The sequence below is a fragment of the Polyergus mexicanus genome, unplaced genomic scaffold, assembly GCF_030449975.1.
Source record: "Polyergus mexicanus isolate NDT 795.1 unplaced genomic scaffold, iyPolMexi1.0 SCAF_1, whole genome shotgun sequence".
Classification (NCBI taxonomy): Eukaryota; Metazoa; Arthropoda; class Insecta; order Hymenoptera; family Formicidae; genus Polyergus; species Polyergus mexicanus.
In genome coordinates, this window is record NW_027223321.1 from 11,381,453 (window position 1) to 11,404,318 (window position 22,866).

The window sequence follows — 22,866 nt, forward strand, 5'->3', positions numbered from 1 at the left end:
ACGCCGTGATATTTATAAAAAATGAAGTTATCTTCTTTGTACAATGTAAGCTATGAATATACAATATACATATTGTAGAATCCCCTTTTTACTCTATATTTTATCATACAGATTCAGAGATAGAAGAAACTTCTCTCCAATCAACATAATATCTGATTTTGATATTGTTCTACAAAATCATTATAAAACTTTTATAAAACTACATAAATTATAGTAAAACCATATATATTTTATAATAAAAAGAAGTTGAAAAGAGAGGGCAATTTAATTTTGAGTTAAATTAAATTGCCCTCTCTTTTGTATGTATATTGTATCAGAATATTTCCTTTTTATATATATGTTTTTCTTTCTCCATGTGTCTCACATTCAAAATTTTCTTGTCACTACGTATTTTATTTAATTCATCAATAAATTAATATTTACTAATAACTTATTTATAATTAACTATTTTTTAATATTTTTTATATTATAAAAGAATTTTATAGTATACTATTTTATAAATCTTTTAAATACGAATCAAACTTTGAACAAAAATAATATCTAATACTTTAATTACGTTTAATTAGAAAATTATCTTTGATATCTTTGTAATTAATTTTTCACGTTACATATTTGTCATTTGTCAGGAAATATACGACTTTCGCATTTGTCACATTTGTCATAATTGTCATAACGCGATAGAAAAATATATACATATTTTGATAAGGATAAGGGTAAAGGTGTCGAGTTTGAATAGCGAAGTTATATCTTGAATAACAATTTGTAACAATATCTTTTTCGTTCTAAAGGTTTTATTGAAAAGAATGATTTCTTAGACACTCAAACCGACTCGAGAGACATAATAATAGAAGAAGTAGAAGTTAGAACAAGTAGAAATGGAAGTTTTATCAATTGAATCAAGTATATACATTTTTCATTTATTTAGTCTTTTTTTAGTATAGCTTATAATCTACCTTATTGTAGAAAAGTAAAAGCAGAGAAGAAAAGCAATTCTTCTTTTGCTTACAAAATATTGTTATTCAAAATTAAACGATAGATAACTTATACAAAGAAAAAAAATTTTGGATACTTTTTGACAGGTCAAATTATTAGAATATGAGTGAAGATGGAAGGAAAAGTCAAGGCAACGCATATTTAACGCATACTTAAAACGTGATATTGACGAATAAAATATACAATATACTTGACCGCAAGCTCCCTTTAAGTAGATCGCTATTTTGTGCATGACTAACCGACAGCTGTAAGCTCTAACAAAATGTCGTTGCGCATGTTTTTCGATATGTCAAAAAACATGCGCAACGACACTTGCAGAGCCTATATAACTTTCGGTAACCGTGTGTAGAATAACGCTCTTAGTTACTCGTCGTTAATTACGCTTTAGCAGCAACTTAACGTGTTTCTCTCGCAAAGAATTCTCCACATTGTTCTCTCAAAATACGACACATAGCTGAGTAGAGAGAGAGAGAGAGAGAGAGAGAGAGAGAGAGAGAGAGAGAGAGCATGCGACTGAAAACGTCACTCTCGCGATTGGCGAATCCTCTCGTTGGCTCCCCGCTTCTCGATGCACCGCCACACGCTGACGTCCATCGCGTATATGATGAGGATTTAACAGAACGATTCCCGGTCGAGATCGTGTTCAGTCGCGAAATCGAGGAGACAGTTTCGTATCTTTTCCGCTCTGCTTCCACCCTCCTTTTTCTCCCTTTTCCCTCTTTCTTATTTTTTTATCTGTCACAGATTCTCCCTCTCTATTTCTCTCACCTCGCATCTTGGCTCGCGTAATCGCTTCCAGTGCGAGCTAAATTTAGCGCTGACCGTTGCTTTTGCCGACGTATATAAAGTTCCTCCTCCCGCTCCTACTCGCGTTCGCCATCGTTTCCTGCACGCGCGCGCCCGAGGTCGCGAGACGCCGCCGGGAAAACACCACGACGAATCCCACCTGTGAAGTTCTGTCGCGAACGCGTGTGCCTCGCGACGATCACGAGAAGAGAGAGAACATTGTGGATATATATCGCGATCTACGTGAACCAAGTATCCGTATATTCGTGTTGATTCTAAAACTAGGAGGAATGCGTCGCGAGGAGCGGCTTGAACTTGTGACTCCCAACAACTGATAACCCGGGAATCTGTGAACGCGTTTATCGTGGCACGCGTGTCTCGAAATTTCGTCGCAGCGTAAAATTCGCTCGTGCGGGAGTCTTTAATAAAGCGTTGTCGCTTTATCGTGCGCGATTACTACAATTACGACACGTCGACGGAAAAGTGCGATGATAATTAGTAACGCGCGAAAATGTTGAAACTTGGGTAGACAAAATTCGACGATGAAAACCGAATACTGTGAACGCTCGCGAGCGATCTTCTCGCTCAAAGTTTCGAGTGTCTTAGGGATGATTTCGAGTTTGGACTTTTAACGGGGTACAAAATTCGGGAGAAGGCGGAAACGGAGCCAGGCCTGTTCCGCGAGCCTTGCGTGCAAATCGATCGAGCGATAAACGTCCGCACGTGTGCGCGTTGCGTACTCGTGTGTGCATTGCGCGTAATAAACGCTAAAAATAGCCGCGTTATCGCGCCGCGAACTAATAACGAGGCCATAAACATCGTCGCGATACACGCGCACGAATTCCGCGAGTTCTCTCCTCGATTCGTCGCGCGATAACGAGAGGAAAGAGGTGGACGTTGTCGCGGTGCTCTTTTTTGTTCTCCCTTTATTCCCGAGCCGATCGCAATGAGAGGATCCAAGAAGAGAGAAACATCGACCCTTCCCACAATCAAAAAATAATTTTAAAAAAAACCAACCGACGCGGAGATCGATATTATCTCACGTTTCCCGGAAACCGACGTTGTTTGGAAGCGAACGCAATCGGAACGACGCAAAAAAACTTCGGTTCTTTCCATTACCTATACGCCCGTAACCTTCGCCTCCCTCGATATTTCATATCTCGACAACATATTAAAATCACCTTCGACGTCGAAAAGAGATATTTAAAGCGCGAGGATTTATAAACATCGAGATATAAGAAATTATCATTGATGATTTTAATTGCGTGTGTGTTGCGCGTATTAATTTCTTTTCGATATTTAAATTTAATGTAAATTGTGGAAATATCGCGGCGTGTGCTGTTGAATAAATATCGATAAGAATCATTGAGACAACAGCTGGCTGGCGACGAGTGAAATATCGTCATGTATTATTGGACGAATATTGATAAAAATTATCGAGACATCAGTAAGTGACGGGGAAATATTTTATTTCTCAAATTACAGCGCATAATATTTCATTTCGTAAATAAAAGAAATATTCTCTATTTATTTCGAGATTATAATTCCTCTCGAGCGGACAATTTATCCATGTCCGATCGTATCGGTGCAAAAGTTCGATAATAGAAGGGGGGAGAGAAATATATTATATATATATATATATATTGTATATATCCTGTGTAAAAAAGAGAAGGAAAACTATGAAGGTTTACGTGGAGCAAGCGAGCGCGTTCGATCGATATCCGCGCGCGGAAAGCTCGAGTGTGAAGCTCGCCGGCGAACATCACCGTCGCCACGCGATCGCTCACGAGAACATGTTACCGGACGTGTGTTATTATTACATGTGCGTAGAGATGGCCAGGGATACGCCGGGCTCGCCGATGCCGCGACCGCGAGATTTGGGCGCCGGCGGCGGGGGAGGCGCGGCAACGGCCACCCTGACTTCCGGCGCTTATCATGCCGCAGCCGCCGATACCGCCAGCCTGCACGGCCACGCGCTGCAGCAGAAGATACTCGAGGTAACGTATTTGGTGTATATATGTACATGTATATGTTGTGTGTTGTATTGTTGTATGTATACAAAGTGAATTTAGAAAGTCTTCCGATATCTTATAGAATACGTTGTCAATTATAAAAAATCAGGGTTTCTACTCTCTCGAAAAACATGGGAAATCTGGAATTCTCAGGGATTGTTTTTTTTTTTTTTTTTCTACCTGGAGAAATCAGGGAATTCTCATGGAATTTTATTGAGACTCGTGAAAATTTTTTAAATTTCTTTTTGAAAAATTATATTTTATATATATATACATATGTATATAATATTTTCAAATTATATAAGTTTTATAAATATATTTTTCAATATATGATTTTTAAAGTAAGAAAGAAGAAAGATCTATATTTTTGACATTTTAAAAGGAGTAGAATATTTATATCTTTTTTATTTTACACTATCAAAATTATTTTATATTAAATCCTTTTATTAAAGAGAGCTATGAGATTCGCTCGTGATTTATTAATATTCGTATGATATACGAATACTTATACATATGTTATCGCGTTGAAATGAATTGCAGTTATGGATAGAAATATACGTGTGGCGGAAATTTACTCGTCGGAATATATATCGACGAAGTTTATGTTACTCCGAAACTCACACGGTTTCGGGTGAGTTCGTTCGATCGTGCGCACTTTAGTTATATTGCAATTAAGTTCAAGGTCGCCGATACTTTGGCGAGGGCCAAATTTAATTTGCTTGCGGAGAATCCGCCGAACAGAGAATATATATAACATACGATATTTTCTGTAAATGCATTATTACATTTCGTTATATGTTGCATCGCTCGGACCTCGCTCTTCGAAAACAAAAGGCTAGAAACAAAATTTAAATACCTATATGAATACATCATACAATATTGCATACATGATGTATTTCATAGCGTATAGCGCATATACTTAATTGCAATCCCAAACGCACATTTTTAATGATGTTTATCTTTTTCAGCCGAAGTCGTCTCATAGCCTTGTGTTATTTTACTTCTTTCCTTATTTTTTTAAATATTATTCTCCTCGTTAATTTTCTTTTAAGCAGAAATCGAATGACACGCGAGTAAAATCCAATGTCGAGATAATATAATTTTTTTATAGTAAGGATATTTTATAGAAAAGTTTTTTATAACTCTACGATAACACACACATACACACATTACTTCAACAACATATTTTAATAAAAATTTTAACATAAATTTAAAATCCATTTCTTTCTACGGAGATTTAAAGAATATAATAAAGGAAAAAAATAATTCCATCGTAAAATCGTGAATTTTTTTCCTTCGTCTCTTATCCTTTAAAGAATTTGTTATTAAAATTATCATTGTCTAGCGAATATATCTCTTTTTATCCTGTCCCATATTATAGTACGTATTATAGTACATACATATAGCGGAACGGAATCAACCACGCGCATCGTTTGCATATGTATATTATAGATATCGATCGTCTGGCGGAAATCTCGGCGACAAAGGACGCGCCACGCGTCGCGAGACGCATACCGTGCGTGAAATCGCACGTGCGGTGCTGCGTAACGCGTGAGTTCTATTTGGCGAGTAGAATTCAATTACCATACATTCGAAGGAAAACAATGTAAATAGTGCAACAGAGGAGTGAAAGGGACGGCAAGGGAGAGGGTTATTTTCTGCTTCTCTCTTGTATCGGGAATACGTTCGCGACGGAGATTATAAATAATATTAGATAGACGACGATAAGTTTATCTCTAATATTTCATCAGTTATGATTTATTAATAACTAACACGATTTTAGAAAAAGATTTAATGATCAAAAGTATATAAGTTTACACTTGCCCGTATTTACACACGCGCATTTTATTTATATATTTACGTATATATTTTTTTACAATGTTAGATATTTTTAATTCACGTTGACAGTTCGTTATGCTTGTAATTTTTTTTGGGGGGGGGGATATTCATTTTTATATATTTTATACAAAGAAGATATTGTTGACAACAATAGAATTATATATTGTATATATTATATATATATATATTTTTTTTGTCGAAAATGTTTGAAGAGCCTGTAATTTCTTAGATGCATCTGTCTAGATGTAAATCAGCTCGAATTGATTTTAGATTAGGCGAAAAAAATTAAAATGTTAAGAAATTTAGGCAAATCTTGTTTTCAGAATACAGATTCATCATATTATGAAAAAGTAAATACAGTGGTTATTTGCATCCGCACATTTCTTTGTCGAACTGATATTAGAAACTTCAGAGTTTTTCCGTCATGTTTTTATACAGTTAATATGTGTGCCAGATTACATTAATAGATTCGCAAAAAGACTTTATTGTTATGAGAAAATAAAATATATAAAGCACGATGATACTTGCAGCTATTACACGATATAACATGATTTTATTGCATTCATAGACAATACACATAAAAGACGTGTAAGACGTTATATAACTTATCTTATATTTACAAACACATATTTATAGAAACAAATTATATAAAAATAAAAATAAAAATATAAATAAAAAAGAAGCGATCAAAAAAAAATGTTGGCTTTGCGGTGTCGCTCGAATTGATTCGACAACGTTTCAATGTCATTAATAAACGAAATATTAATTTTCTCCCATTACGTATATATCATAGCGTATGTCCAAAAGATTGCGTGCGCCAGAAATATTTAATTTTTGCATAATTTACGCTTGATTGACCATTATGTTTACAGTTCCCTCATTTGTCTTGTAAAGTTTTCCCTAAAATAAGAAAAATGTTCAATATAACATATAGAAAAAAAAAAAATCAATTTTTGTTTGTTTGTGTTATTATATATTTCTTAAATGTCTTGGTACTGATACTTAACTAATAATAAATAATATGAAGAGTCTCGCAAACTAACAATATAAGATTGTGAAGTATGCCAGTAGAATTTAGATTAACCCATAAGCTTTGGCTTTTGAACTAAATTGCATATGATTAATGCAATGTCATTATCGATAATGCAAAAATGGCATTTATTTTTCACAGGATGATACCTGGTGTATATGCGTCGAATCGGATATCAGTATCATTATTATCATATGCAAATACGTGTTTTATTTCTTTTTTTTTTTTCTTCTTCATTTGTTATTCATTTTTGCAAATGGTAATCAGCAATAAACAATCTTCTATCGTCCATTTTTAAAAAGGCAATAAACGCGTATCTTTCTTGTTGTTGAAAAGTTTCGTAATGATAACTCTTGGCGCGATAAAATTTTGAAAATTTATATTTCCGCAAAAACCTGAAGCCTCGCGACGATCAATCCAACAATTAGAAAGAGAGTCAAAATATTAAAGAAAAGGGCGACTCGCGTTTTCACAAACGGCCGTACCGACATCATTGAACCGCGATGATTATTGTACTCGCGTATCCAGTCTCGCACCATGACGGTATTTGGGTCTGACATTTTGGGACCTAGAATGGCCTATAATTAAAATAATATATTATCCAAAAGAAATCGTATATACGGATATGATTTTTATCAATTTTAAAGTTTTGTTGCATCAAGCTTTCAATTACTATTTTCAGCCATATGTTTATTTCAACATACAGGCATGCTAGTCTTATAAGGCTATCAGTTAGACATACGGTGAGACGTAAAATTAAGAAGATAATTTTTCTCTATTTTATAGGGATATTTTCTTTTCGCTCTATTTTACCTATTATGTAATCTGTCCTCGCATCTTATCTTTACATTTCACTATATTCTAATAGAGTTTGTAGGGCTTGTTATCGTTTTTATCGGCGAAAAATAACGCGTTGTTATACTAACAAAGTCGCAGGCCAAGGCCACCGAACTCAACGGTGCCCTGCATAATGGGCAAGGTGGCGGCGCAGGTGCTATTCTAACGTCGCAGTAACTCGCCAAGCATTCCGCGCACAGTAAGTGACCGCAGGGGGCTTTCACGCCGATTTTCGGCGCATTTAAACAGATCGGACAGACTTCGCCGTTGTACGTCACTATGGATTTGTCGTCACTGTCGAGGAAACGAAAGTGTGTGTTATTATCTCTCGTTGTATGCATACCATATAAGCACGCGCTTCTCATGTTACCCCCCTTTGTTTTTATCCCAGAAGTTAAATGGCATAATAAATGTTGGAGCGTAAACATCATTTTCAAGCATGAAATTTTTAATTATGAAATATTTTAAAAATTGAATTTATATTTATATATTAAAATAAAATTCTATATTTTAGATTTAATCATATCTCAAGATTATTTATTTGGATGAATTTGTGTGAATTTTGCGTAACATTGATATACGTGCAGGATGTTTTTTATAAAGATCAATGATTAATTTATAGAAAAAAAAAAAAGTATTAATGTCGTCTCTTCAAAATTGTTGTACCTCTTAAGATCTTTTATTTTGGTACTCGAATTGGCACTTGAGTCGTCTAACTCATTGTCAGTTTGAATTTGCACGTTCCTCCATCTTCCGCCAAACGAACTCTTCCTTCGGAATAACAGGACGCAAATGCCGAAACCTACCGCGAGCACCGTAATTCGTAGAGCGTATCCTCTCCATCCCGAGATCGGACCTTCATTCGGAGGTATAACAAAAGCGAGGGTCCCCGCTTTATTCAAGTAAAGTTCCCCCGTAAAGTTCATTTCACAATTTTTCTCTCATACCGATTCAATTAATTCAGTACTTTTGCGACACAATATGTCGATACTTTTTTACGATATATATATTGCAATGTAGATCGATTTATTTGAAAATTTCAGGATCGTTATTCGATCAGCTTTGGTTAATAGATTGATGTATGAATTATGGTGACAGTGACAAAGCGATATTCAGCTGTCAATTATTTAACGATTTGAGATTCAATTTATCGTGATATTAACTACGAGAAACCAATTTACAAAACTGAATTTTTTTTACATAAAATTTGAATATAACTTTAACGTGATCATTGGTTCATTAATCATTTCGAAAATTTCGATTTTTGAGCACATGAACTTTTCTGTACAGAATCTAACAATTTAAATTAGCATTAAGATCTTGTTACTTCAGTAATGACTAATCTGAGAAACTAAGCAATGAGTAAGAAACGCGTTCTCGCAAACTTAATTAACGTTACTAAGGTTCAAATTATTCTATTTATTATTTCGATTTTTTTCCAATTTTGTTTCTAAAGGGAGAATAATATAAGTCCATCTCACACACACACACAGAAGGAATGTCAATGCAAGCGCAAAATTGATTCCAGAGTTATGTCCGACGTGCGGTTCCTTGCCGCTTCGTATCGATATCGCGTTCGATTTTTTAAGCAGTCTCATACAGTGCAATGACAATGACATGGTAATAACGTTCGCGCGCGCGTGCTCGCTCGTAGATGTAACCAATTGGACGAAATTGTTTTGGTCTTCGTGTCAGTTCAACCCACGCACTTCCTTCTGAGAAAGGACGAGCCAAAGTCGCCCACGTGCGACGAACGCGACAACGAAAAACATTCGAGAGACACGGTGAATTGGATTAAACGGATCAAATGCGCGCGCCATGTTGGCGTGAAACTTTATGCTATGCATACTTTCGCATTTTCACTTGACGCGCAACAAAAGCTTATTCAGAGACACATTGAAAAGACCTCGTGCATAGATCTGCATCTCCGCGTTTGTCTCCATTTTTTTTTTTTTTTTTATCGAATTCCTTTACTCTCCGTCCGTTTGAAAAAGAAAAATGTCTGCTAATGAATTAATATATATTCTCTGATAAATAAAAAAGAATTATATCGTAAAACGTAGGCTTTGTGACGACTTTTCGGTTGAAAGAAGAAATATTTGTCTAGTGATTCGTGCTCTACACTTGCGCAAATTATTCATTCTTTAGATTATTTCTAAGATTTTAATTTTCAATTAAGGGCATTACAATACCCTTGAGATATCTGGATTTGTTTCCAGCTACAGCAGCACCATCAGATTCAACAACAGCTCCTCCGGCAGCAATATCAGGCCCAAGAACGACAATTGGCTGAACTGCACGAGCAACAGATGCATCAACTCAAGGTGAGTCTAATCTTAAAGACTTATACTTTATACACGTGTATACTGATTTGTTACTTTATTATGTGTGTCTCGATAAATTTAGCTCTTTGATAGTGATCTTATTGCTCATCATAGCGCCCATCTGTGAGCTTATAGAATTTATTTCAATTAAGTTTATGTTAAAAATACTCTCCCTCCCTTCCTTCCTCCCTTCCTCTCTGTGTCAAAGTTAATACTCTTATAAAAAACTATTTAGTTTTGATGTATATATATATATATATATACTCTTCTATTTTTCTTAAATAATTAAATATAAATAATTTCTCTAATTCTTTTTTCCCCGAAGATTATCATTTTTCGCGTCTTTCTTTATCACACCCTCATCTAGCAAAAAGATAAATCGAATTTGAAGATATTCTTTTTAACTAATTGTTGACTAATGCATTTATTCTACTACTTCGTCGTTTTTCATCGCGATTTATTTGAAAGAGCGCACGCAAAATTGCGGGAAACATCTTATCGAACGATGATGACGATCAACACTTGGACCAGCGGTCAGCAGCAACAACAGCATAGTAGACGTATATTATCCGTCCATAATAAAGAGGATTCTTCTCTCCCGCTTTTTACCCGATACTCGTTCCTCCCGTCCCCCTCACCGTTCGCGATGACAATTCTCTCGAAACGTCATTCTGTGCTGTTGTCTTTTCCTCTCTCTTTCTTCCTCTCTCTGTGCTCTGTCGAAAGTCCAACGGAATATTCCTCTCATTGTCGGCGAAATGCGTAACGTGCGTCACACGAAGGCGATAGTAACACATAATAACGGTTGATCGTGAAAATAAAGTGGCTGCATCGCGGCTTCGCGGAATCCCAAGATTCTCGATCGACTGAGCTTGTAATCTTCGCTGCTTGTATGTTGTAAAGTTAGCTCTATCATTTGGAAACTCGTAAATTATTAAAAATTCCATGGCTTTATTTTCAATAACTTTATTCGACGGTTTAAACAAATAAGTTTTTATTAAACCAAAGAAATTGCCTTTGGATGCCAAATTAATGCACGCGACGCTATGACTTGCAACTGTAATTTGTATGCATTTTAACATGGTATGTAACAATAGAACTTAAAAAAAATCTGATTATTTAGAATAATAATCTCAGTTTTCGCGAAAAAGATGAAAATCAGGCTAATTGAAAAATTACTCGATAATACGAGAGAACTTGTATCGAATTGCACGTAAAAAATTCTTTGAGTCAATTTTTTTTTTACTTTAGAGTCGTTTCCGTATTAAGTGTGCGCAAATGCTTTAAATCTTTAAAATGATTGAAATATATATATTTTGTTTCTTCAAATCTTTTATAATTTCAAACTGTTTATATAAAACGATTTTGACGTAAAATTATACGGTTCTACTACAAATCGATAGCCTTTCCACTTCACATATCACGTATGCATCGTGATGCTTGTTTCTTGTAATTATGCATGGATTTATCGTATCCTATAATCTTCTAACACGTGTAACATCGCGTATAAATATGTCATAGAAAATTGCTATTCGCCAACGCGAGGGATAACAAATTAAAATAGACGTGCGTGCAATACGTTTTTAGAATAACGCGAACTTTGAATTAATATTATTTCACGTACATATACATAGATAACTCTCTTATTGCGCATATAAATATTACAATCTCATCCGATTTATCTGATTGGAGTTAATCACAATTGATCAAAAGTCTATTCAACGTTACTATTGATATTTTTTTATAAATTTAAAAATTTGTATTGAAATATAAACAATAAAAGATTTATTATACATATATATAAATCTGTCGATGATTCGTTCATTTTTTATCTTTATTTTTGCATCATTAAAAAAAGAAAAAAGAAAAACAAATGGAGTAAAATACGACTCGTAAACCGTTTCGTTTTATGAGCAAAATTCTTTTTTTATTTCATTTTGATTGGACACCTGCATAAAGGAAATTTTACTCCAAGTTTACTCTTCGAAGTTCAAGAAGGCTTTATTATGGACGAGCGAGAAAGAGAGAGAGAGAGAGAGGGTTTTCATTTACCGATTCGTTTTCCTCGCACCTTCGATCGACATCTCATAACTTTTATGCTATTTTCGGCCGTCGAGATACCGTAAACATACCGTTGCACCTGTGACGCTTGCCGACGTCACTTCCGCCTCCGGCGTATTCCGGACGCGGGAGGTATTAACAGGTGCGCACAGATGTTTTTGGTCTCACAGGTGCATTGTGCACGATCGTAACTCTCCCGATTTGCTTTATTGGTTGATTGTAACAACTTCGTACAGGTATTGTCATGTCAAGTCGCACGATGATGATTGTAAGTACGATTGCATTGATGATTGTAAATACGATTCGTTATACTGTATGATGGTTATTAATATAAAAATAAAATCAGATGAAAATGTTTAATGGTGAACATGATATTAATTATGTATGATACGCAGGAAAAAGAACGATATTATTATCCTAAAGTTGGTATAAGCTATTGTTTATTATTCAGCAGTAAAATTTATTTATATATTTAATATATTTTTACATTTTTTTAACACTCGAAATATACAAATATGAAATATAAAGCTTTTTTATAAAATTATATATTAAATTATATATTAATTATATATTGAAATAAATTTAATTTTTTCAACTTTGATTAATAATTCTAAAGTACTGAATATATATATATATATCAGATCAACGTTTCGTCCTTGAATTCTTTATTACGTATTTAGATAATTACTTAATATTAAGTATATTATATATATATATATTTATTTATTTATTTATTTATTTATTTATTTATGCATATAATTTGAATTTGATTGAGTAATTGATTTATAGACTCTTGTTTAATTCTGACAATAATTTTCGAATCGATGATACAAAAACGCAAGGGCGGAAAACAATTTCGCGTGTAGGAGAGAGAGCGCAGCTTCGTTAAAACGAGCGGTCCACGTGCGCGGCGAATATTAATCGGAAATAACGAGACATCGCGCGAACAAGAACGACGTCAGATGCGTAGAATAGAGAATAATGGTGACACGATGTCGATGAACTCTGCGGAGTTTTGAGTTTTCCTCAAGGCTAGTCGCACTCGATTCGGAAGTCTCTCTCCGAATGGAGGCAGGGAGGAGAGACGCGATGATCTTATCGCAAGCGAGCACTTTATCCAGACTTGGGAGACGAATTTCTGAATGTATTAATAAATGATTCGATATTCTCGCGGTCGAATCGCGCTGTAGATTAATACTTGACGATGTCATATCCGGGATTTTGTGCGAGCCTCCACGTGCGATTAGCTATCCGATTCGAATCACTATCTCTCTTCCTCGTACTTTATCTGTTGAAGAGTTGAGAGAATTTTTTTTTCTGTATGTTTCACGTAATAACTATTGACACGGAATGATCCAATCTCTTTTATCTTTCTGATGCTTTAAAAACACAATGGGGCTTTCCATGTATTTTATTCTTTCCCGTGCTAGCGAGGATATTCGTGAAGATTTCTTGCATTATTTTATAAATCGCATATATTTTATCTCTTTTAAAAATTGTTGAATTAAAAAAATATACATAAATAATCTTTTTGTATCTTAAAGTCAATATAATTTTATCGTGTAAGATACAAAATTTTGTTTAACGCATTAGTAAAAAATATTGCTTGTACAAGGGTATATAGGGCTTTTTTAATGTATTATGTTATATGTATTTTGGAAAATATGATTTCCTCTATGCGATAAGAGCAGGGGCCAGATACGGAAAATTACCATCGAATCCCATAATCATTAATGCAGCAGCTATGTGGGGCGTTTCATAATCGAACTAAAGTCATCGATATAATAACGCGGAGGACATGATTTGCGTCGTTTACAGATGATGTGATTTGAACGGCGTATATTACGCGTACGTGCCGGATTAAACCAATTAAGACGCAATTCCCGGGGGAAAAGAGGAGTGAGGGGATGGAGGGAGAAATCTAATAAATGCACTGCCCTTACGAGCTTGTACGCATTATGTATACATTATCGCGATTGCGAATTCTCGCATAATTGGATTCTGGTTTTGACCGAATATAATTTTCGCCAACTATCAGCGGAAGCTTCAATTTTGATGGAATTGCATTCTATCGCGAAATCCTGTAATGATAATTTCGAGATGAAAGCATATGTGTCGAGAAAATTTGTGTGAAAGTTTTAATGGAACAGAATTTACTTTTGCCGTAGCTCTGGGAACAGCAGAAGCAACTGGAAGAGAGACGAGAAAAGGAGAGGCTGGAGGCTCTCAGGAAAAAGGACAAACACGATCACAGTGCGAATGCATCCACCGAAGTCAAGCAACGCCTTCAGGTAAATTTTTATTTTCTACTTCTATTTTTTTTTTTTTTTTTTTTGTCACGATATATGTATATAAATTTTATGCAAGATAACTTTATTTTCCGATTACCTTAGAAAGAAGTGTGTTTATATTTATAATATTGTTGATTAAGAAGCGATATTATTTTAAAACTAGACGCGTTTCAGTAAATAATTTTCGGGAATAAAAATAAAAAAAGAAGAGAAAATAAATGATTCAACGTAGACCGTGGATTAAAGATTAAAGATTGTTACTAAGCTTTTATTTCAAAATATATCTATCTATCTATTTACAAAATGCTTATGATTATAGAGCTTCCTGGTGAACAAGAAGCAGAGAGAGGCAGCCGCCGCGGCGAACGGAGCTGTACCTGGTACACCCGGATACAGGAGTTGGTAAGTTAATATGTATTCGAGATGAAATAAAATGAAATTATTACTTTGAGATGTTTCGAAAAATAATTCCGGTACACTTTGATCCAGAAAGATTTTTTTTTTTTTTTCTTTAACAGAATATTTTTTTAACAGATTATTTTTTTAATAAATAAAACTTATGAAACAAACATATAAAACAAACACAATTTTATTCTATATTTAATAGCAGAATTTGAGCGAATTTTATTTTAAAAAAATTCTGATTTGAGATTTGATTGCCGATAGTTGATACTGAAAATTGATCGATTCGTTGGAAACTATTTTCTGTTAAATATCTTTTTCTGTATTTTCAAATTTAAGGAAAATACGTAGATGTTATTCTTCTAGGGGTTTTTTCTATTAGATATTAGGAACAAGGATTTAGAAAAAGTATATTATGGCGTATTATGCTTAGAGATAGAACTTTCAAACTTCACTTTTTGATTTGTTATAAATATATATTAAAAATACTTTTTTATTTACCTCATACACACACATGTCTCTATCTTATGATTATAGCAGCCATGAATGTTTATATCCTCTCTCTATTTTTAAAAATAGAGACAGGTCGTTAAGTATTATATTATTCCATTTTTAGGATAACTTAAGGTAAAAGAAGCTTTGCTTGTCGATGTCCCGATCGGTTTTGAACAGCACTGAATCAAAATTTGCACGTAGTTTCGATTTTAATGGGTCGCGTTGCGATCGTCGTTAGTCTTCGCTGCCGCCGACGAAGTAACGGTAATAGCACAACCTGGCCCAGTTTTCCATTTAGCAACGGCCGATGTGCTCTCTCGACGTTATTTTCTTGTCCCCGCCAATGATAATCCCTGTTTCAGATGTGCGCACGTAATACTCGAAATATCGTATATTTCACCAAAGCTCGGGGCAAGTTGCAAGAAAAATGATCTCCAACTTATGAAAATGTCAACACGATTCATACGCAAATATAAAGATAGTGTCCCAAATAGATTATTATTTTACAAAATTGTTTAAATAATTTCTTAAAAAAATATGTAACAAATAAAATAAAAACAATAAAAACTTAATATATAGTCGAATTTATTTTATTTCAAGGTAATATTTATATTTACAATTTCTTAATAAAACTTTCTTAAGCAAAGTTTCTTAGCGTGATTTTAAATCTTAATCTAACTTTTTAAATCGCGTGAATCGTGTGAATAATTACTAAAAATTGCAAACATACTTTACATTCTATTATTCTTGATCTGGATACTAATAATTTATTTGGATATTAATAATTTTAATATAAATGGCGTGCTTCGAACTTTTCTCTTTCCAGGCTTCAACCACAATCGGAATCATCCAGCACCACGAATGCGGCGCATCCATATCGAATGCCGCAGATGCTCCAGGAGAAGTTTGGTGACGATTTCCCGCTTAGGAAGACAGGTAATTGTCCCGGGGTGTGTCAAGTGACTTATGCATATCTCTCGTACAGGTAGTCTATGTGTGCCGATAGAATGTGTCTACTAAAGCATGGTGTTTCGCTATCCGAGAGCCGAGTTGAATCCCAGAGCAGCTTACGCGTCGATATATACGATGTTTGCTTTTTTCGATTACGATTTTATCCGCTAATATAGAGAAAGACAACGTGTTTGATTTTCTTCTTCAAAACAAGATTCGCTCGATCGGATTATCCGATGATAATATCTACACCATACGGCAAGTCGACACGTCGGCGTGTTTGATCTCTGAATTAATTATTCGCGAATCCCCGAATTAAGGTTTCGTGAATATCCGTCTTTTCTCTGTGCACGTGACACTTTTAATTTATGCCTGCCCGGCTTAAGAAAAAAAAAATTAGGATTGTTTGTCCGTTCGCTGGTTCTCACTGATGCGTGCGCACGTGTGAACTTGTAATTTACATCGGTCATTTAGTAAACGAATAATTCGCCGATTAACATGCGAATATCTATACGAAGAAGGCGACAATATGTATAAAGTGAACAATCTTTCGCAATCTTGCATACGGATAAAAGCACTTGCAGCTTCCTTAGTGAGGAAGCACGCACGGGTAATCTTGTTCCTTCAGCAATTCCTTTTTAGTGTTTAATAATAGCATCGTTATTTTCCGCGACACGATCTATTGCATCATGCACGATTACCACGAGCTTGTAGAATCGGAAAAGTAAGGAAACCTTGGAAAGAAATAAAGAGCATAGATCGAGAAAGCATTATATTTTTAGTCCTGGAAGATAATTTTTTTTTTCTCATGTTTAATTTTTTCTTGTTGTAATACAGTTTCTTTTCTTTTCTTTCTCTTTTTTTTTTTTTAATTATATTTGTATTTCATCATTCGATATTTGATTATGAAATAGAGAATTAAATGAAAAAAATATTTGTTTGGCAATATTTTTGTCCGTGTATTTTCCTATTATTTAATCGTGAAAAATCATTTTTCGTACAAGTAGTACACGCAATGATAGTAATAAATATTAAAAAAAATTATTCTTTGTGTGTATATTTTATCACAAAAATTTACGCGTGAGAATTGTAATTATAATGCTGCAATTACAGAATTTTATAAGTTAAATTTTAATTATAGCGTTGCGATTATACAGATCTCATAATTGAAATTTTAATTAAGGTTTCAGTCCGTGCAAGAGAGTCTTAGAAATCAAATCTGAGGAATTTTCTTCTCATTCATAATTCTAACAATAAGATTGTCTCATCTTTTATCTTTTAACGTGGATTTCATTTCACCGTGCAAAAGGATTTCATCTTCATTACCTCGCGAGAAAACTTTTTTCGCACAATCAAAGTAGAAGTCAAAGTATCAGAAATACTTAGAGATTACAATAAAAGAGGGTATCACAAATTCCATTTGTGTATGATTGCATAAATATTTACTAATTCGATATCTCAAGCTGCTTGATTTAACGTCTTTTAACTTGCTTATAAATACACACTAAATTAATACACGGTACTTTTGCAAACGTACCACAACACTCTCACTTATTTGTTCAAATATCAAAATATTATTTTTGACATTTTAACCGCTTGACATTTAGCCCGCTTTGACTTCCACTTTTTAATTACAAATCGGCGTGCGAACCAGGCGAGTGTCACGAGGAGGCCTCTGGAAATTTCCATCCGCGAGCTTATTTTTCGCGATTTTATACGTACCAGCAAAGCGATAATACGAGCGAGCGAATGCGAGCAGTCGTGCTCTCTCGCGCCTTTTAGTTCGAGTCCGAGTCCCTCTTTTCCGATCACCCTCCCCCACCCTCCCTTCACCCTTCTTCGGTATGACAATGACCGACTAACACCGGCTGAAAAATTGGCCAGCCTCGGAGCCGAACCTGCTGAAGGTGCGACTAAAACAGCGCGTGGAGAGGAATATGGCAGCATCGAGAAACTCACCCCTGATGGCACGTCGGAAGGATCGCCTGCTATCGCATCTCAAGCGGAAGTCGTTACTAGCAAGTACGTTCCTCTCTCTCTCTCTCTCTCTCACACACACACACACACACATATACACACGCGCGCGCGCATATTCGAGCTTATTTCGAGAGGACTACCGAGTATCCTAGAATGAGAGTTCTCTCTATTTTTCCTCTGCGTGAGCATTCGCCGAACATTATCTATCTGTCTCTTTCTCTCTCTCTCTCTCTCTCTCTCTCTCTCTCTCTCTCTCTCTCTCTCTCTCTCTCTCTCTCTCATTGCACCCCGAGTGAACGATTAATTGACTGTTGAGTTTTTGACGTTTGCTTACTTACTCTCCTGTAACAGCATGAATTAGACTTCTCTCCGATTAACATATGTAAATTAGTACTAAAGTACTATCAGCTGTCTCTCTCCGTTGGTATTTGAGTGAGTCGTTTGACGAGATTCCCCGAATAACACGACGGATCGAAAGGTGTACCTGAAGCATACCTTCGGATATACTTTTGAACATGTCGTATTTGTTTAGGTCGGTACCTCGTCATGCGTCATCACGGTCGAGATTTACATACGTTACATTACGGGTGTGTGGGAGGAGGAGTCGGGTTTATTTTCGGAAGATCTCGTCAAAAGTCACACGTCTTGTCTTCTTTGTTCGGGCGCATAGTAAACGAGATTAGATCTCGAGCGTTCGAGCGCGCGATCAACATCCGCGTTTATTTCGCACATTCGTTCTCGTTGCGCAACGAAGCGACACGTGTTGTTGTTCCTTTGCTAAGGCTCCAACGTATTAATTGTACATTTTTACAGATTCTGGCAGCAATCCCGAATCCGGGCCTAACTCTCCCCCGACTGTGAACAATTCTCAAGCCAGTCCTACCGCTGGAAGCAACACGGCGATACAGGAGGTAAGCTCGCCACATACGCATACATATCTTTGTTACGCCATGTATATGCATTTTTCGTATTATCTGTTACGAGAATGTTCACGAGAGAATATTTGGGTCGATTTGTCGCAGGAAGGTGAGAGTCCTGCATACGGAGGACGTCTTACTAGTAGTAGTCAACAAGGCAGCCTTTCGGATCTTTCACTCTTTAGTTCACCGTCCATGCCTAACATCTCGTTGGGTAGACCCCATGTACAGTCGAGCTCATCGGTAAGTCTATTTTCCTCGCAGTTTTCGTAATTTTCGTAATTACGTTTAATTTTATATTTTCCCTTAGTACATATTTATTTAAACATGATTTTGCTTTCCTTGCTAAAAATTTTCTTTGTAATCACAATATATGTAAGTTAAAATTCAATTTTTAATATCATTTGTTACATTCATTTTGGAAACTCGATATTTTGCGTTCTCAGAACGATAAGATAGCGTCGATAATCTCCGTTCAATCTTTTCGAATATCTGACAGTTGCTATTTTCTTCTCGTAGAGTGGGACGAAATTGGCGCCGGTTTCGGAAGCGGAAGTGCGCGCTGCGTTCACAGCACGTCTCGGGATGCCGCTCACCGGTCAAATGCTGCATGGCACCTTACCATTCTATCCGTCCTTGACGGTCATCGAAGGCGAGCCGGCGTACATCCATAAGCAGATCCAGCAAAATTTGCAGGAGCAAGGAGCGCCGCCGCCATCCGCGGCAGCGGTAGCCGGCAGTAGGCAGCATTCGGCGGCGGCTGCGGCAGCAGTGTATCACACCGCTGCGCCGATCACAGATACACAAGTAGCGCACGCGAGACTGCATAAGGCTGGTCACCGGCCTTTAGGTAGTATGTTCCCTCTTTGTCTTCGTAGAAGCTCTTACACCGTGCGCGTGCCCTGTTACAATTGGACAATGGTCTCTTTTGAGTAAAGCGATTCTGGAAACTAGGCTGGACAGCCATCCGAAGTTTCAGGAGAGCCATTCCCGCGCGAAACATAGCACGCGCGTTGTTCAATAACCAATATTGTGGGCGAAAGATTTTACATGACTTTTTCTTTCTGTCGCGTAGGTAGAACCCAATCCGCGCCATTGCCCCTTGGTCATCCAATGCTGCAAGGCGGCATAATAGCACCGACTACTCATTATGAGGAATATCTCGCGGAGAAGCAGTTACACGATCAACAGCAGGCACACAACTATCTGAAGCAACAGATCCGTCAGACGGTGCTGACGCGAGTAGGCTCGCGTGGCCAGGCCAATCAACTGGACGAGGCGCCGGAGACCGAAGAGTCCGAGGTGATAGATCTCACGGGCAAAAAAGATCATCCGGAAGAGAGCGAGATCTCAAAACAACAGAGGGATCGCGAACAGTTTTTACAACAACAGAGGGATCTTATGATGAGACATACGTTGCAAACGAATGAGTCAACCATCTACGCTGCAAGTAGGACCTCTCAATCGGCCAGGCCGCTCTCAAGAGCGCTTTCGAGTCCTCTAGTACATTTAGGTAAAGCTTAGAACTCTTTTTGATCTTTCTTGTAGATGCACTAAAAGAGCCTTGTTTAATAATCTTTGAGTATGCTTTTGATAAGGTATGGTTTTGCTTGATGCATTGGATAGATTTGCATTTGTTTTCAATCAAACTATACGCAATTCGAACGTTTCCTTCTTTCAGCTATATGGAACATAGATTAGAGAAACCATATAAGTCTAAATTTATTCTTATAAAACTTATAAACGTTTTTTGTAGATTTAATCTCTTACGGATTAAATTTAATTTTCGGATAATATTCGATCATATTTTTAGCTTATAAAGTTTGAATCTGTCTTTGAAGGTCCTCAGGGCAGTAGTGGCGATATGTTCGCGCGAGGTTCTCCGCACCGACACACTACTGGATTAGCATACGATCCGCTGATGCTGAAACATGCATGTGTCTGTGGCGAAACGGTCAGAGGTCATCCTGAACATGGTGGTCGTTTACAAAGCGTGTGGGCCAGACTCTCGGAGACGGGCTTGTTGCAGCGTTGTGACCGAGTACGCTCTCGCAAAGCTACTCTCGAAGAGATCCAAACATGCCACAGTGAGGCGCATGCGCTCTTATTTGGTGAGTCTTGTTTTTTACGTTTTTTTATCTTTATATACAATTAAATGAAATAAAATTCATCATAATTTTAAGATTAATATTGTTATTCTTCAAAAAATTTTTAAAAAATTTAATTGCGAAATTTTAAAATTTTAAATTGCTATTTTTAAAAAACAATATGTGTTTATAAATTAAATGAATGGATCATTTCTAGTTTTGTGTAATTATTAAATAAATGTGTTAGTATCAGCGTACCAATTTTGTTATCACAAATTAAATCGTTAAATCATACAGTACTAAAGAAATAGAGGAGAATAAAAAAAATTATGCTTTAAAAAACACAAAAATGTTCATAAACTGGAAAGTAATTTATCTATTTTATACCAATCCATTTGATTTCACGATGTGTATAGGAACGAATCCGTTGAATCGACAAAAACTGGACATGTCCAAATTGTCGCAATTGCCTATTAAAAGCTTCGTCCGACTTCCTTGCGGCGGAGTTGGCGTTGATTCTGACACAACGTGGAACGAATTCAATACCGCGCCCGCCGCTCGAATGGCTGTAGGATGTGTCGTCGATCTTGCGTTTAAGACGGCGATGGGCGATATTAAGAACGGCTTCGCCGTAGTGAGGCCACCCGGGCATCATGCAGAGACTAATCAGGCCATGGGTTTCTGCTTCTTCAATTCAGTGGCGATTGCGGCGAGGCTGCTTCAGCAGAAACTCGACGTTAGAAAAATTCTAATCTTAGATTGGGTGAGAATCATGTAACACGCATGATTTTGTATTAAATTTTTTTATTATATTTTTGTGCGTTCCATGATTTTAAATTTTATACGTCTCTATATCGTGGATATATACACATATTGTATAAACGCGTACAACACATAATAAATCGACATTGTAAATTGTATTGCAATTATAAACATTTTCGGACATGTTCTATGATATAATATTATGTCATACGATTTTAATATCTTGGAGCAGGATGTTCATCATGGAAACGGCACCCAGCAGATGTTTTACGACGATCCGCGAGTGCTGTACCTATCAATACACAGACACGACGACGGTAACTTCTTCCCTGGAACCGGCGGGCCCACTGAATGTGGTGCTGGCGAGGGTCTCGGGTATAACGTGAACGTGGCGTGGTCCGGTGGTCTGAATCCGCCCATGGGTGATGCGGAGTATCTCGCAGCGTTCCGCACGATCGTCATGCCGATCACCAAGGAGTTTGATCCGGACATCGTGATCGTCTCAGCCGGCTTCGACGCAGCTGTGGGCCATTCAGCGCCGTTGGGCGGTTACAAGGTCAGCCCAGCGTGTTTCGGCAGGATGACGCAGCAGTTACTTAATCTAGCTGATGGCAAAGTCGTCCTCGCCCTGGAAGGTGGCTACGATTTGGCGGCGATTTGCGATTCGGCACAGGAATGCGTCCGGGCATTGCTCGGCGACGAGCCTAGTCCACTTCGAGACGAAGAACTCGCAAGGATTCCCTGTCAAAACGCCATTGACACGCTGCAGAAAACCATCGCCATTCAGGTAGATTAAATGTGGTTCTTTTCCAGATATGGAAAAAATTATTTTTTTTTCTATTTTTTTGAGATTATTTTATTAAATATAGATATTTAATTATGTAACATTTAATGTGTTTCATTTTTAGATGTCACATTGGCCTTGCGTAAAACTCGCTGCTCATACAGTAGCAATGAGCGCGATAGAAGCGAGCCAAAAAGAACACGACGAGACGGAAACAGTGTCTGCGATGGCCTCTCTATCTATGCAGCAGCCTACAAACCTTACGTTAGTATTTATTCAGTTCACTTTTTGTATATATTGTCTGTGTTTATATATTAT

The 22,866-nt window shown here is 36.5% G+C and overlaps 2 protein-coding genes across 15 annotated transcripts in view; one reads left to right on the forward strand and one right to left on the reverse strand.

Annotated features, from left to right (window-relative positions):
* Window positions 1–22,866, forward strand: part of Hdac4 (histone deacetylase 4) — a 96,271-nt gene that overhangs the window by 68,934 nt on the left and 4,471 nt on the right. For 9 of the 14 annotated variants that reach the window (XM_070299026.1, XM_070299058.1, XM_070299038.1 and 6 more), the window contains 14 exons: window positions 3,610–3,776; window positions 9,717–9,821; window positions 14,051–14,173; window positions 14,493–14,575; window positions 15,897–16,006; window positions 17,906–18,043; window positions 18,812–18,909; window positions 19,021–19,158; window positions 19,435–19,768; window positions 19,991–20,428; window positions 20,757–21,026; window positions 21,419–21,765; window positions 21,997–22,551; window positions 22,673–22,812. In XM_070299026.1, coding sequence (XP_070155127.1) covers window positions 3,610–3,776; window positions 9,717–9,821; window positions 14,051–14,173; window positions 14,493–14,575; window positions 15,897–16,006; window positions 17,906–18,043; window positions 18,812–18,909; window positions 19,021–19,158; window positions 19,435–19,768; window positions 19,991–20,428; window positions 20,757–21,026; window positions 21,419–21,765; window positions 21,997–22,551; window positions 22,673–22,812 — 3,046 coding nt within the window. Of the gene's footprint in view, window positions 1–1,520; window positions 3,227–3,446; window positions 3,777–9,716; window positions 9,822–14,050; window positions 14,174–14,492; window positions 14,576–15,896; window positions 16,007–17,905; window positions 18,044–18,811; window positions 18,910–19,020; window positions 19,159–19,434; window positions 19,769–19,990; window positions 20,429–20,756; window positions 21,027–21,418; window positions 21,766–21,996; window positions 22,552–22,672; window positions 22,813–22,866 lie in introns of those variants that run through there. The other 5 variants (XM_070299017.1, XM_070299010.1, XM_070299066.1 and 2 more) reach the window with 5 other exon arrangements.
* Window positions 6,474–8,423, reverse strand: LOC138938895 (uncharacterized). The gene is made up of 4 exons (XM_070306272.1): window positions 8,164–8,423; window positions 7,587–7,791; window positions 7,056–7,238; window positions 6,474–6,530 (listed from the first exon to the last, which is right to left on the reverse strand). Exons 1-4 carry the CDS (start codon window positions 8,421–8,423, stop codon window positions 6,474–6,476), a joined length of 705 nt encoding a protein of 234 aa, XP_070162373.1.